This window comes from Anolis sagrei, chromosome 2 (genome assembly GCF_037176765.1).
Source record: "Anolis sagrei isolate rAnoSag1 chromosome 2, rAnoSag1.mat, whole genome shotgun sequence".
Taxonomy (NCBI): Eukaryota; Metazoa; Chordata; class Lepidosauria; order Squamata; family Dactyloidae; genus Anolis; species Anolis sagrei.
Window position 1 is genome coordinate 24,977,359 of NC_090022.1, and position 14,033 is coordinate 24,991,391.

Sequence of the window (14,033 nt, forward strand, 5' to 3'; positions counted from 1 at the left end):
ACTCTTTTATGTTCTTCCCATGCCCTTTTTTAAAAAAAGGAATCCATTTGCATCCACTTTTCACTAATCTCTTGCCCCAATTTCTTGGATGACTTTTCAATAGCCATTAATTAATAAATTAGTACATAATTAATTAGTCGTTAATTATTTAATTATTCGTTAATTAATTAATTAGTTGTTAATTAATAATTGAGTAGTGGAAAGAGAAAAAATACATGTGTGCAAGATAAATCTTTGAAAAATAATTGCTAGGCCTTTTATTTTCTTGTCACTTTTTATTGAATCCATTTGCATCCACCTTTCCTCATTCCTTTCCCCAAGAAGGGATCTTTTGTGACTTTTCAAACAGTGGAGGAAACCTCTTTTAACACTGCAAACAGGAAAAAAAATCCATCTATATTTGAGAAAGAAAATCCTTAAAAGGAGGAGTGTGGTATGCCTTTTATTTTCCTCCTTTGTTGTCTTTTTATTTAACCCATTTGGATCCACCTTTCTCTTATTTCCTGCCCTTGACAAGGGATCTTTGGTGACTTTTCAGGCAGTGAAAGGAATCTCCTTGGACTTTGCAAGCAGAAAAAAAGACATTTACATCTCAGCAAAGGGCTCTTCCAGACAGGCCCTCTATTCCAGGATCTGATCCCAGGTTTTCTGTTTATTCCAGATTATCTGGCAGTGCGGACATCTTTTGGGGGTGCTTTGAACACAATTGTCCTCCTTCTTGGCAGGGTGTTGGACTGGATGGCCCATGAGGTCTCTTCCAACTCTATGATTCTATATAATACAGATTAAAGCAGGACCAGATCCTGGGATATAGGGCCTTTCTGGAAGGACCCTAAGATATACTTTTTTATTGACTCTATTTGGAAATCCCTTTCCCTAATTTCCTACCTTCCTTGCACAATACAAAGTGGGGAGGATGGCTCTAGAGTACGTCAAGAACCAGAAAGGCCGAGAGGAGCTCCTCTACAAAGGATACCTGCATAAGAAACAGCGGGCAACTGCTGGCAAAATTTTATGGAAATGTGTCGACTACGCCAAGTATCAATGCAAAGGCAGAGTCTATACATGTGATGGCCAAATGATCAAGTACTTCCGGCATCGGCATCCTCCCGATGCAACCGTGGAGAAAACGAAACCAAAGGCTCATAGCCCCAAACAAATGATCCCTCATGAGTCTGTGGGGAAAACTAAACAAAAAATGAGTGGCTTCAGAGAAATTACCTTGGGTGAGACCGCAAAGAAAACCAAACGAAAGGTCAGTGGTCCAAAAGAAGTGAAGGCAAGTGAGACCATGGGGAAAACTAAACGAAAGATTATTGGCCCCCAAAAAATGATCCCCAGCCAAGAATCGGCACACAATGTCGCAGTGATGCCAACCAATGGAGAAGTGAAAGCAAGTGACACCGTGGGGATAACTAAACGAAAGATTTTTGGCCCCAAAGAAATGATCCCCAGCCAAGAATCGGCACACAATGCCACAGTGATGCCAACCAATGGAGAAGTGAAAGCAAGTGAGACCGTGGGGATAACTAAACGAAAGATTATTGGCCTCAAAGAAATTATCCCCAGCCAAGAATTGGCACACAGTGCTGCAGTAATACCAAGCAATGGAGCATCACCAGAAGCCGTGGCTAACAAGAAACCCTGCATCCAAAATAATCCAAAACAGACAATCCAGCGCTTGAGAGCATGTCTGAATGCACTCCGGCAAAGCACATCTGATTTACGGACTCCTGCCTCTACTAAAAGAGCTGCCGAAGACCCAACGGCGACTCTTCCTCAAGCACCTACAGATTGTCCAGAGAGTTCAATGGAAGGAGCCACTGAGGGGAGTTTTGAGGCCACTCCCAGTCCTCAAGAAGAAATTTCTGAGGATGCCCCTATTCCCACCAGAGAGTGCCATTCAACCCTGACATGGGCCCATCGAGAAGCCAACCGACTGAGGTTCCGCTCAAGTGCCATCCCCCCTGAACAAGCTCCCGAGGAGATCCTGTTGCATTTGGGCAACGCGGCACAGCAATGGCTGTGTCCGCAAGAGCATAGTAAGGAGTGGATTGTGGACATGGTTGTCCTGGAACGATTCCTGGATGTACTCCCAGTGGACATGCGGACGTGGGTGAGAGCCAGGGAGCCGGGCAGCAGCAAGGAAGCGGCTCAGCTGGCAGAGGCCTATTTCAGAGAGCGCCAACCAGACCACACTATTCAGGTGCGAGGCATGGGGTGCACTAAGGGGGTAGTGAACATGTGAAAGGCAGAAGGGGAAGCTGTGATGTACTTGATGCTAAAAGGAGGCTGAGAGATCTAATATTGTTTGCTCTTGTTTACAAGTGCTTATAAGCCAACAAAGAGTACAGATACCCTTGCTGTAAAGGGAAATGAATTCTGTCTCCCTGGCCAGAAACGGGTTGTGATGCTTTTCTTGATTCTAGAATATAATTCAGAAAATGTTTGTGGTGTAGTAGTACAAGCAGTGGTGACTGGTTGTTTCCATGTCATTGCTGCAATGAATGCAACCTGGGTTATAGTCCAAACTTAAAAAGTGATCCATGTGCTGAACCACTTTGTAGGGAAAGCCCAGCACCTTGTATAACTCCTTTACAGTTTGGACTTGAACCAGTGCAAATAAATAAATGTATTTATTTATTTGCAGTACTTATATTCCACCCTTCTTGCCCCGAAGGGAACTCAGGGTGGGTCACAGAACACATATACGGCAAACATTCAAATGCCGATTATACAATGACAAGACAGACAACAGATAGGGGTATATTTAGGCTTTTTCTCATTTGGCATCTTTTGGAAGCTGTGCTCCATTCCGGCCACAGGGGGTGCTGTTGCTCCATCTCCTTGCCGAAGAGCTTTCTTTCTTCATAAACCTTTCTCCAAACGCAGTGCCTAAAATACCCTCCCGCTTAATACGGTTCCTATTCATCTACTCACACTGTTGTTTTTGATCCACTAGTTGGATGGGGAAGCTGGGCTAAAGGGGAGGAGCTCACCCAGACCCGGCTTCAATCTGTCAACCTTTCGGTTGGTAAGATTTACTGCAGCTGCAGATGAACCTACTGTGCTAAAGCTGGCCCAAATGTATCTGTAAAATTCACTGATGTGGAAACTACCAGCTACCACTGGATGTTAAGCATTTGTGGACCTGTGCTGTACAAAAAGTTTTATCTAGCTTCAGATGGTTTGTACACACATGTACTGTCGATCCCTGTCTAAGAGTGCCAGCTTTTTTTTCCTGGCAGATTTCCCATGCTTTGCTTCTTTCTGCAAAATGCAGGCTGAGCTGCTCCTGTTATGCAAGCATTCTTAGGGAAGCACCAAGGGAGAAAACCTTTCCTGTCCCTCCCAGATGTCTTCTCTTTAGGGATACAAACCATTATGGTGTTGTTCTCATCTCCCCTGGATCTTGGTGTCAGGCTGGCTGCTAAACCAGGACATCTAGACACAGCTAATAAAGCCGTAATCTGGTTTAGATTCAGTCTTAATGCTGATTCTTGACTAATACATGTGAGCACATGAGCCTTTTGTCAAATAAATATCCTCAACCATTCAGTTAACGTGAAGCCTGATGCTGACTGATGTTTTCTTTATTTGGTGTTCACACAAATGGCAAAGGAGAATCAGGGCATGTAAAATATAATAATATGAAACAAGATGAAAAAAATGATAAGAAATTGTCTTGAAACTGAAATAAACATTACAGCTGAGCAAAAAGAGGCAATAGCCAGTTTGCTCTAAATCAGGCATGGGCAAACTTTGGCCTTCCAGGTGTTTTGGACTTCAACTCCCACAATTCCTAACAGCCTCAGGCTCTAGATGTTATGCTGTGTAGCAAATGACAGAAAGCATAAGTGGGGCAGTGACCCAGTTGTTTTTTTTCTGTGGGCCCACTCACCCATGACAAAGCAGATAATTCTGTTGTTGGATCTGAATGTGAGATATTGAACTTACGATGTTCATCATTCCATTTAGACTAATTGGCAAGGAGCTTTTCCTAGGCAAGATGTTTTCTTTCTCTGCTTCCTGTCCCAGTTTCCCAACCAGCTGGCTTTTGTGTACAGAATGGTAATGGATATTATTTTGCTCTTTCTCTCTTGAGCCAACCTTGTCACATAAATTGGTGTTATTATTGTTAAGCATCGAAGGGACAAGCTGGGGATGGCTCATTATTTCTGTTGCCAAGTATTTGCAAAATATTAATGCAATATCCATCTGGTTGTTTCAGGACCAGATAACCTTGGGAGATGTATCTTTGAATTTCAGTACAGACGAATGGGCTTTACTAAACCATGGAGAAAAAGCTCTTTACTGGAATGTCATGCATCAGAATTATGACAATGTGACCGGCCTTGGTAAGAAAACCCTTGCGTTTGGCTCTTGGATTTTAAAATTAAAGAATGCACAACTACAGAGCAACTGTGTTGTAACAAAGAAATGAAATAATGTTCAGACACACATTTATATGTGAGTGTGTGGAGAAAGAGAGAGAGAATTGCTTGAAGAGCAAGTATAAAGTAACATGATGCCTCTTGGATTTAATAATTTTTGAATCAGGTGTATTTTGATCCTGTCCTCTTTCCCCATCTCTCTCGTTCTCTCTTCCCACCTGCATATCTATCTCTTACACACAAACACACAAAGACTGTACTCTACTCTCAGTTTTCCCTTAATCATTTTCTGTCAGAAAACTAATTTCAGGATTGCTTTTTTTGCCTCCACTATTGCTTTTGCTGTTGTGCTTGGTCTCCACATCAACCCCAGCTCATGGCAACCCCATCATACAGTTTTCCTGGAAGGATTTATTCACAGATTTACCATTGCTTTTCTCTGGTGGCGCAGTGGGTTAAACTGCTGAGCTGCTAAATTTGCTGACCGAAGGTCAACAGTTCGAATCTGTGGGATGAGGTGAGCTCCTGTTGTTAACCCCAGCTTTTTGAGTAGATCAATAGTACCGCTCCAGTGGGAAAGTAATGGTTCTCCATGCAGTCATGCCAGCCACATGACCTTGGAGGTGTCTACGTACAATGTCAGCTCTTCGACTTAAAAATGTGGTTGGACATGACTAGAGGAAACCTTTACCTTTTTCTCTTCATCTGAGAAAGTGTGATCTCCCTACATAAACCTCTTGGTGGAAAGACATCAGGGAAGGGAGCCATGGAGAAGGCTCTCTTCTGAGTCCTCGTGGATTATGCCTATGAAGGCGGTGGGACTGAGAGAAAGCCCTCCTCTCCTGCAGATCTTGCAACTCATAAGGAAATACAAACCAATCTGATGATAATTTGATAATATTTAATTTTCTGAAAACTTTGTGTAGCACCAAAGAGGTTCTGATGCAAACATGTCATTATGGCTTTAGATAATGACTTGATTCATTCCTGTTCTTCAACAGGTGGTGGATCAAATGACCAAAATGAAGGGGTGGACGTTGGGCTGGCAATGTCTGAACCCCTGCTGGGATTGTCAGCAAAACATGGAGCATCTTCACCAAGTCCTGAACTGGATTTGATCAGGGAGAACTGTTTTGAAAGGCAACTGAAGCACAGCACAGGAAAAAAGGGAAGTTTTGTTTATTTCAGGGAAGGGTTGAAGAAACTTGTCAGAGGCAGAGTTCACCCAAATACTAAACTGTGTCCAGAGCCACAGTGTCTCAATACAGACTGTGACAAACAGGATGAAACCACAACAGTTCTTGAAAGTCAGAAACATCTCAGTGAGGAAGACCCTCAAGTCATGACAGAATCTGAAGAGTTACATGAAACATCAGAACAGAGACATTTCCAGAACCTCCCAAATTCAGTCAATGAGGTCCAAAAGAGTAAAGAGGAGCAGCACTCAAACTGCTTGGAAATGGAAGAAGAGGAGCCTGTTGTTTTACAAAAGTGGTTGTGGGTCCCAGTTCTTCAAGATGTGAGACCAGGTGTGGAGACTCTCTTCATAGAAATTGATGGCGTAGAACAAGAAGAATCATTAACTTTTGTCAGTGATAAGGAGATCCTAGATGGGGAGCACGCTGAAGGTGTTGTTATACTCAATGAATCATTGGAAATGTCAACAGAGGAGAGTTCCCAAAGTCCAGAGCAAGACCTGCAGTCTGATGCTGCCCACATTAACTCAGAGTTGGGTAACACTGGGTTGAATATCGAAGTGGGTTTGACAAGTGAGAACCAGAGGGAAAATGGTGCCAGAAGTGAAGGATGTATAGAGAAGTCCATTATTTCTGGAAATACTACAGGGGAGTCCATTGTTGAACCAGGTCCAGAGATTCAGTGTATCGGCATCCTTGGTGGAAATCAAGATGAAACCTCGACACATGTTGATAGTCTGGAAAATAGCTGTTCAGAAGACCTGAACACATGTCTGGAGTATGAAAAGAAATCCCCCCACAATTTAGAAGAGCTTAGCTGCTCTGAGTCGGGGGAAACCTCTTCTACAAAGCACAAAAAGAACGGGGGGAAAGAAAGATGTTTTCACTGTAGAGACACACATGTTCTTGGACCACATGCGAGAATTTGTCCAAGACAGAAACATAAACATGTGAATGGGGAAAACCAGAACTGCTGCAGACTATGTAGTTGCAGACTTCTTGAACGAGTGAATGGAATAACGGAAACCTCACAGTGTTACCCCTTAAAACGTCATATCCAAAATGGCAATGCTTGGCATCAGCCAATGGAGGCAGTGAGGATATCATCGAATGTGGAGTCTTCTTCGTCTGACCTCAAAGGTTTTGAATCTCACCAGGAATCTTCATTTCTCACCAAAATGGTAGCTGAACCCTCTCTGGCCCAGCTGATGGGCATATTGCAGAGAGTGGCTGCAGACACTGCAGAAATTAAGTCTTCAGTTTCCAGCCTGCAGTGCACGGTAACTGGCATCCAGAGTGCCCTAGGGAGCCTTTCCGGATGCACCGACGAAGCTGAACACAGGATTTCCCATTTGGAGGACGCCACCCGAAACACTAAGTCTCAGCTCGTGCAGCATTGTAATGATATTAAGGCGATTGAGGCCAAATTGGGTGGGAAAACTATTCAGACCAATGTCATAGCCGGGCTGTGGTCCTCCCTGAAGATCAGTAGAGGGGCAAGTCCCCTAAATCTGTCCCCAAACACCTGAGAAGGAAGCATCCCAAATGGTTCAGAAGGAGGTCAAAGATTGCTCCTTTCAGCGGTCTAGACTAGTACGGCTCAAAGTAAGTATCCCATGGACCAGTCTCGGGCCCTCAGCCATTGGCTGCCAGTCCTTGGGAATTTCCCAGGTAAGAGAAATCATTGTAGCCTGTGAGCTACAAAGATGGTGCCCAGCCTCAAGTATATTGGGAAAATATACTGTCAGGTGGTCTGGCATAGACAATGGCCTACATTCTGTTTTTAGTCTCAAAATAGAGTAGACCCATGGAAATGATGGGAACTTAGCAAACTAACAGTTGATTTGAGGGATCTGTTGGTAGTTGGGAGTAGCATCAGATGCATGCTGGTGAGTCCACCAGCTACGTAAACAGCATTCCTGTTTGCCTTCTTGGAAAACCTTTGCAAGTTTTCAGACTTTAGTAAACCTTGTCCTGGTGATTAGAAACAAAACAAAGGGTTGCTGTGTGCTTTTCAGGCTGTATAGCCATATTGCAGAAGTTCCAGGAGGGAATGCTTCTGGAACATGGCCATATAGCCCGGAAAACTCACAGCAACCCAGTGATTCCGGCCATGAAAGCTTTAGACAACACATAATAAAGGGTTCTTGGATCAAGTAGCAGCACTTGGATCATCTCACTACCTCTGAGGATGCTTGCCATAGATGCAGGCGAAATGTCAGGAGAGAATGCCTCTAGACCATGGCCATATAGCCCAAAAAAACCTAAAACAACCCAGTGATTCCGGCCATGAAAGCCTTCGACAATACATAGCACTTGGATCCATATTTCAGGTTTTAGTGTGATCTTTATAAGGCTATTTGATCTACAAAATCTCTTTGAGCAGCACCTTAGGTATCTCCTTTCAGGTTTGGACTTGAACTCGAAGCAGATTCTCCATTCCAGTAACATGGAAGCCACCAGACCAACACTACTTGTGTCTGTGGCCCCTTCTACACTGCCATATAAAAGCCAGATTATCTGTTTGTATGACAGTCCAGAAGGGGCTTATGCTGATGACCTCAAGGGTGGGACTACTGCTCTTGGTACAAAGATCAAGCGATCAGCTAGTATTACTAATCCCACTGTAGTACAAGCACATCAGTTCAATTTCCTGACTTCTGCTGAAGACATTGCTTTGGTTAGTAATGTAAAACGGTGCATTTCCAATTTTACACAATCATAAGTCATTCCTTTTTATCATTGCAGAGGTCAGAATCTTCTGCCAACTTTGTGCCATGACCAAAATCCCCCAACTCCACTTTTTAGTTGGAGGACCCAGCTACCGTGTTTCCCTGAAAATAAGACATACCTATTAAATAAGCCATAGCAGGATTTCTAAGCATTTGCGCAATATAAGCCATACCCTGAAAATAAGACATGGTGATACAAGCTGAGGCACAAGAGGGAGACATAGAAAGTGAAATGCAAAACTTCCTGCAGTGGCAGCACAGGGGAGTACAGCCCTCCCCCCCCCCTCACTTCTTGCTACTCCTTTTCTTCCTTCTCCTTCTGTTCTTCTTTCCTTCGGGCTGGGCAAGTCAGGGCATCTGAGTGAGTGAGTGAGAGAGGAAGGGAGTCATTGGCTCCAAAGGGGCCGCGGTTGGTGGCGCTACTTCCCTTCGGCCCTTTCCCTGGGAAGTCTCCTCAGTGAAGTGAGGAGCAGGATGCTCTGCTTTAGGTATTGTGTGTCCTCAGGGTGAAGAAGGAGCCCCCGGTGGTGCAGTGGGTTAAACCCCTGTGCTGGCAGGACTGAAGACCAACAGGTTGCAGGTTTGAATCCGGGGAGAGTGCAGATGAGCTTCCTCTATCAGCTCCAGCTCACCATGCGGGGACATGAGAGAAGCCTCCCACAAGGATGATCAAAACATCCGGGCGTCCCTTGGGCAACGTCCTTGCAGACGGCCAATTCTCTCACACCAGAAGCGACTTGCGGTTTCTCATGTTGCTCTTGAGACGACAAAAAAAGGGGGGGGGGTGAAGAAGTAAAGCTATGGCTGCCATTTTACTCAGCACTATATTTGACTGAATGCAGATTGTTATACCATCTATAAAAATAAAATTGTAATGTTAGTTTGTGGGATTAACATAACTCAAAAACCACTGGACGAATTGACACGAAATTTGGACACTACACCCCTAACAGACCAACAAGTGACCACCACTCATAAACCCTCCCAAAAAACAGTGGAAAGGATTTAAAAAACCAAAAAAAGCTAAATGACAATATAGCGCATGTGCAAAAATTACATCTCCCAGCATCCCCTAGACCAGGCCCTTTAGGTGAGGAGGATGCTCTGAATGCGCTGCATCCAAGTTGCAAGCTTGCTTCTCCTTGGATTTCTTTGAGAGCATCCCAATCCATTTCTTTGAGAGCGCCCGGTGGCGCAGTGGGTTAAACTCCTGTGCCGGCAGGACTGAAGACCGACAGGTCACAGGTTTAAATCCGGGAGAGGCGGATGAGCTCCCACTATCAGCTTCAGCTCCTCATACGGGGACACGAGAGAAGCCACCCACAAGCATGATAAAAACATCACATCTTCTGGGCAGCGTCCTTGCAGACAGCAAATTCTCTCACACCAGAAGCGACTTGCAGTTTTCAAGTCACTCCTGACACAACAAAAAAAAAATCCCAATCCATACATATTTCCTATTCCTGGACTGCAACTCCCAGCAATCCTCCAGATAGATAGATAGAGGTAGGTAGGTAGGTAGATTGATCAATCAGGAGGACTGCTGGGAGTTACAATCCAAGAATAGGTAGAGAAGGAAGAATGGAGAGAAAGAAAAAGGGAGGGAAAAGAAGTAGAGAAGGAAGAAAGGAAAGAGAGAAAGGGAGGGAAGGCTAGCCACAGCAATGTGTGGCGGGTACAGCTAGTACTTAATAAAAATAAGCCATTCTTGGGGAAAAAAATGTCTTATTTTCGGGAAAACGTGGTATTTAGTCATTCCATAGGATGATCTCATGACAGTTAAAGTGGGGTCATAGGGCTATAATTCATACCATAACGTAGTTTGAATGGATCTCAGTTACATTCAGATGCCTCTCTAATATCCTTTCCTGTCCTGCAGTCACTAAATCAGGGTTGGATGGGTGCCCTGCAGCTAAATATGTGCTGGGTGGAATGATACCCCTGTATGTGGACCTTTTATGCAATGCAGTATACTAATGTACATTAGACATGGAAATCATGTGACCTCCGGAAATTTTTGAACTGTAATCCCATCAATGCCTCACTAGCATAGCCAATAGTATTATATTCTCCAGCATTATCTGGAGGCCTACATTATTTCCATTCTTGATATATGTATTATTTAACTTTACAATCTCAGACTTTTATTACAAGTCCCCTTAAGAGTTGTCACAGAAGTATTTTTTATCTGGATCAATGCATTTCCCCTCTTATTTTGATGTTTATATCATTTCTCATTTGTCTCATGTACTCACCTCTTCAATGTTTTAATGGCTCTTTATTTGATGTTATTGTTTGGTACCTTGAATCTTGAAATACAATAACAAATGAGATCTAATAAGCTTGAAATCCGCCCATCCTTTCTCTGGCACTGACCCAAGTTACCTTTGCTAGCATTTTTTCTGACATTGTATTAATTAATAGGTATCAATAAACTGTTTAATGCATTTCAATTGCAGAATTGAGTTGTGGTCATTGTCTTTGTCATGCTTTAGCCACTGGGTTTTGGAAATGAGCAAGATTGAATCTAAATCTACAGGGAAACTATAGTGGAAATACCTAAAATATTTTTTCTGGTCCTATATAAAATAGGCCCTTGGTATCAGCAGAGGTTTGATTTCAAGATTTCTCATGCTTTCCCAAATTGGTGAGGGCACAAGTCCAACTACAGACAATTCAGTAGTAAAATATCATGCCCTATATAAAATGGCAAAATCTGTCAGAAATATTAAAAAATAACTAGGTATTGTAATTACAAAAATGTGAGTCACACACTGGATGCTGTTTAAATGGATGCAATGACTCAGCAAATGCTGTAGTTCAATATAAGAAGGTGTGCCTGTTGCTTAGTAACGTCTCAGTCTGAGAGAGCTCTCAGTGTGAGAGAACGTCTCAGTGGTAGTAGGCCTCACTGTGGGAGAAAGGCCTCAGGGTGTGAGGTAGGCCTCGTTTTGAGAAGATCTCGTGTCTGAAATTCCAGGGTGAAGGTTGAACTTTATTTGTTTTTTTAATAGTGCAACCATATTATTTTGCTTTAAAGCCTCCTATGGAAGAGATAAAATTGATTTGTGTGTTTTTGTTCTTTTTATCATTTGGGCTACTGGTGCTGAGTCACGCTGCTGCTGATAAATTACTCTGCCGTGCATTTATGAGGAGGGTCTTTTGTTAATAAGCCCACTCGCTCAACAAAATCATGTTTTGTTTTGGGAATTTTCCTAAACATATTTTTAAGCATTGGATGATTGAATTTGTGGTTGTGGGAGGCCATGTCAGAGTTCAGACGATGCCCAGCGGAAGGAATGCTAGATCAGCAGACACTGAGTTGCAAAATAAGGACTCTGCTAGCTTTGAGTTACAAAAGAAACTAAGTTTACTAAGCACATACATCAGACACGTCTTACTACAGCGAGCTACAATTTAGGAACTAGTCAAAACGAAAGTCTCTTCACACCTGCTTATCTTTTCTTGCTGAGACTGGCTACTCCCTTCTGTTCCCAGCAAGAGCAAACCTTATCTTACTTTTCTCAAGTTCACTTAATCACAGCCTCATGGTGTAAACATTCTGCACAGCATTTCTATTTTACAGTGGCATCCATATTGGCAATACATAGAAGCACATTTAAAACACATACATAACTAAATTAATCCTGACAGGCCAACTGTATTTTGATGTTACAGCTAGCTTTGGAAGAATTTTTTCCTGGAAAATTGTGGATATTTGGGAAGACTATAGGAAACACTGAGCGCAGCTCTGGATTTGGAAGACATGCAGGAGAAGAAAATGAAGTAATTGCTAAGCAATCAACCATTTGCTTTGCTTATCCATTTAGACTGTGAGAATGCATAAGGTTGCTTGACTGAAAACTGGAGAGGGTTCTTGTACTTTTAATAGTTGTATAGATGAGAATAGTTTAGCAGGTGTTGTCAAGCAAACCATGCTGAAATTTCCTTGTGAATACCACCTTGAAACTTAAGAGCACTTTAGACTAGATTTCATCTTACAACCGAATGTCTTCAGGAAAAGAAGGAGCTCAGAGTGTGGAATATCCTAAAACATTATTTCTATGTCTAAAGTACTACACAATATTTTTCCCATCCTTTGATCCGGACCACCCCCATGACTGCAGTAAAGAAATTGAAGATTTGGAAGGAAATAGACAAGAGCCTGAGGTACCAAGATATATCACTGAGTACTAAAATCCGATAGTACATACGATGATATTTCCCATTTCTATGTATGGCTGATTGGCTATGAAAGCAGGTCAGTGAAGAAAACTCATAGGAAAGAAATCATCTCATTGAAATTGTTCTGGAAAAGAATTCGGCAAATACCATGAACTGCTAAAAAAGACAAAGAAATGGATCCAAAACCAAATCTGGCTTGATTTTTCCCAAGATGTCTAAACTGACACTGCCATACTTTGGCCTTATCATGACAAGGCATGACTCACTAGAAAAGACAATGGGGTTTGAAAAGGCAGAAGGCAATAGGAAAAGAGGAAGACTACATTCTAAATCAGTGATTCCCAACCTGTGGTAGGTGGACCACAAGTGATCCCCAAGAAAGAAAATATGGTCCACGGCGTCACTATTACTACATCATTGCCTCGAAACCACATGGCAACGAGAACGACTGGTCTCATGAAATCTTATAGTGCCGAGGCAACAGGGATGTCAGGAGGGGGAGAGATTGACTATCCACAAAAGATTGCTACTACCACATCATCACATCTAGATTATTAAATATGGTTTTCTGTGGGTGAGCAGATGGCGACTATTGGATGGCATATGTTTTGTATCAGAAACTAGAACTGATGTCGTCTATCCAAAGCAATTTACTGAATCGGCACCCCAAATAACCAAACCGAATCTAAAGATGATTAAAAACTGATTCATAACCCTTTGGTACTAATGTTTGAGAGCAGTCCCTGGTCAAAAAAGGGTTGGGAAATACTGTTCTAGATGGATAGATTCGATCAAGGAAGCAATGGCCCTGAGTTCTGCAAGACCTGATCAGGGCTGCTGATGTCAGGATGACTTGGAAGCCTCTCATTCTTACTTTCACCTTTGGGCTGATATGGGCGGGGTAAAAATGATATAAATAAATAAATTATAAATAAATCTAAGTTGACTTGAAAGTAGTTAATAACATCAATAAGCTGTGTAGCATGAAAGGACTTGAGAGGGGGAAAAACTTGGAATGTGGATACTAGAGACGGAGAATATCTATAGCCCTAAAAGCATGCATCCCTTCATACATTTTTTCCTGTATACAAATAATTAGCTGCCACTTTTTTCTTTGTAAAATAGAAAGACACTCGTCACCCGCAAAATATATATGAGGGTGAATCTACAATGTAGAATTAATGCAGGGTGATACCATGTTAACTGCCATGGCTCGGTGCTATGGAACCCTGGCAGTTGTAGTTTGGTGAGATACCAGAGCTCTCTGACAAAAATGACTAAGGACCTTATAAAAATAGCATTGAACAGTTTTATTTATAATATTATTAATTAACTTTATTTATACCCCGCCTTTCTCCCTGTGGGGACTCAGGGAGAAATAACCAGCCCCAGTCAGCACTCTGGCTGCTGCTCTTTGGACCAAATTAAGATTCTAAGCATTTTTCAAAGGCAGCCTCATGTAGAGCACATTACTGTAGTCCAACCAAGATGTAACCAAGGCATGTGCCACCGTGGCCAGATCCAAA

At 42.6% G+C, this 14,033-nt stretch overlaps 1 protein-coding gene across 1 annotated transcript; it reads left to right on the plus strand.

The window, feature by feature from the left end:
* Positions 1–272: 272 nt before the first annotated feature.
* LOC132765095 (uncharacterized) lies at positions 273–10,775 on the plus strand. Its single transcript, XM_060759267.2, has 3 exons — positions 273–2,206; positions 4,232–4,358; positions 5,396–10,775. Exons 1-3 carry the CDS (start codon positions 917–919, stop codon positions 7,117–7,119), a joined length of 3,141 nt encoding a protein of 1,046 aa, XP_060615250.2. The 5' UTR covers positions 273–916; the 3' UTR covers positions 7,120–10,775.
* The last annotated feature ends 3,258 nt before the right edge of the window (positions 10,776–14,033 follow it).

What these genes read in the sequence shown, in the direction of transcription:
- LOC132765095 (XM_060759267.2), top strand. Translation starts at nt 917, where the DNA reads ATGGCTCTAGAGTACGTCAAGAACCAGAAAGGCCGAGAGGAGCTCCTC. An exon ending in AACCAGACCACACTATTCAG is followed by an intron (nt 2,207 to 4,231) that starts GTGCGAGGCATG and finishes TGGTTGTTTCAG; the next exon opens with GACCAGATAACCTTGGGAGA. An exon ending in TGACAATGTGACCGGCCTTG is followed by an intron (nt 4,359 to 5,395) that starts GTAAGAAAACCC and finishes GTTCTTCAACAG; the next exon opens with GTGGTGGATCAAATGACCAA.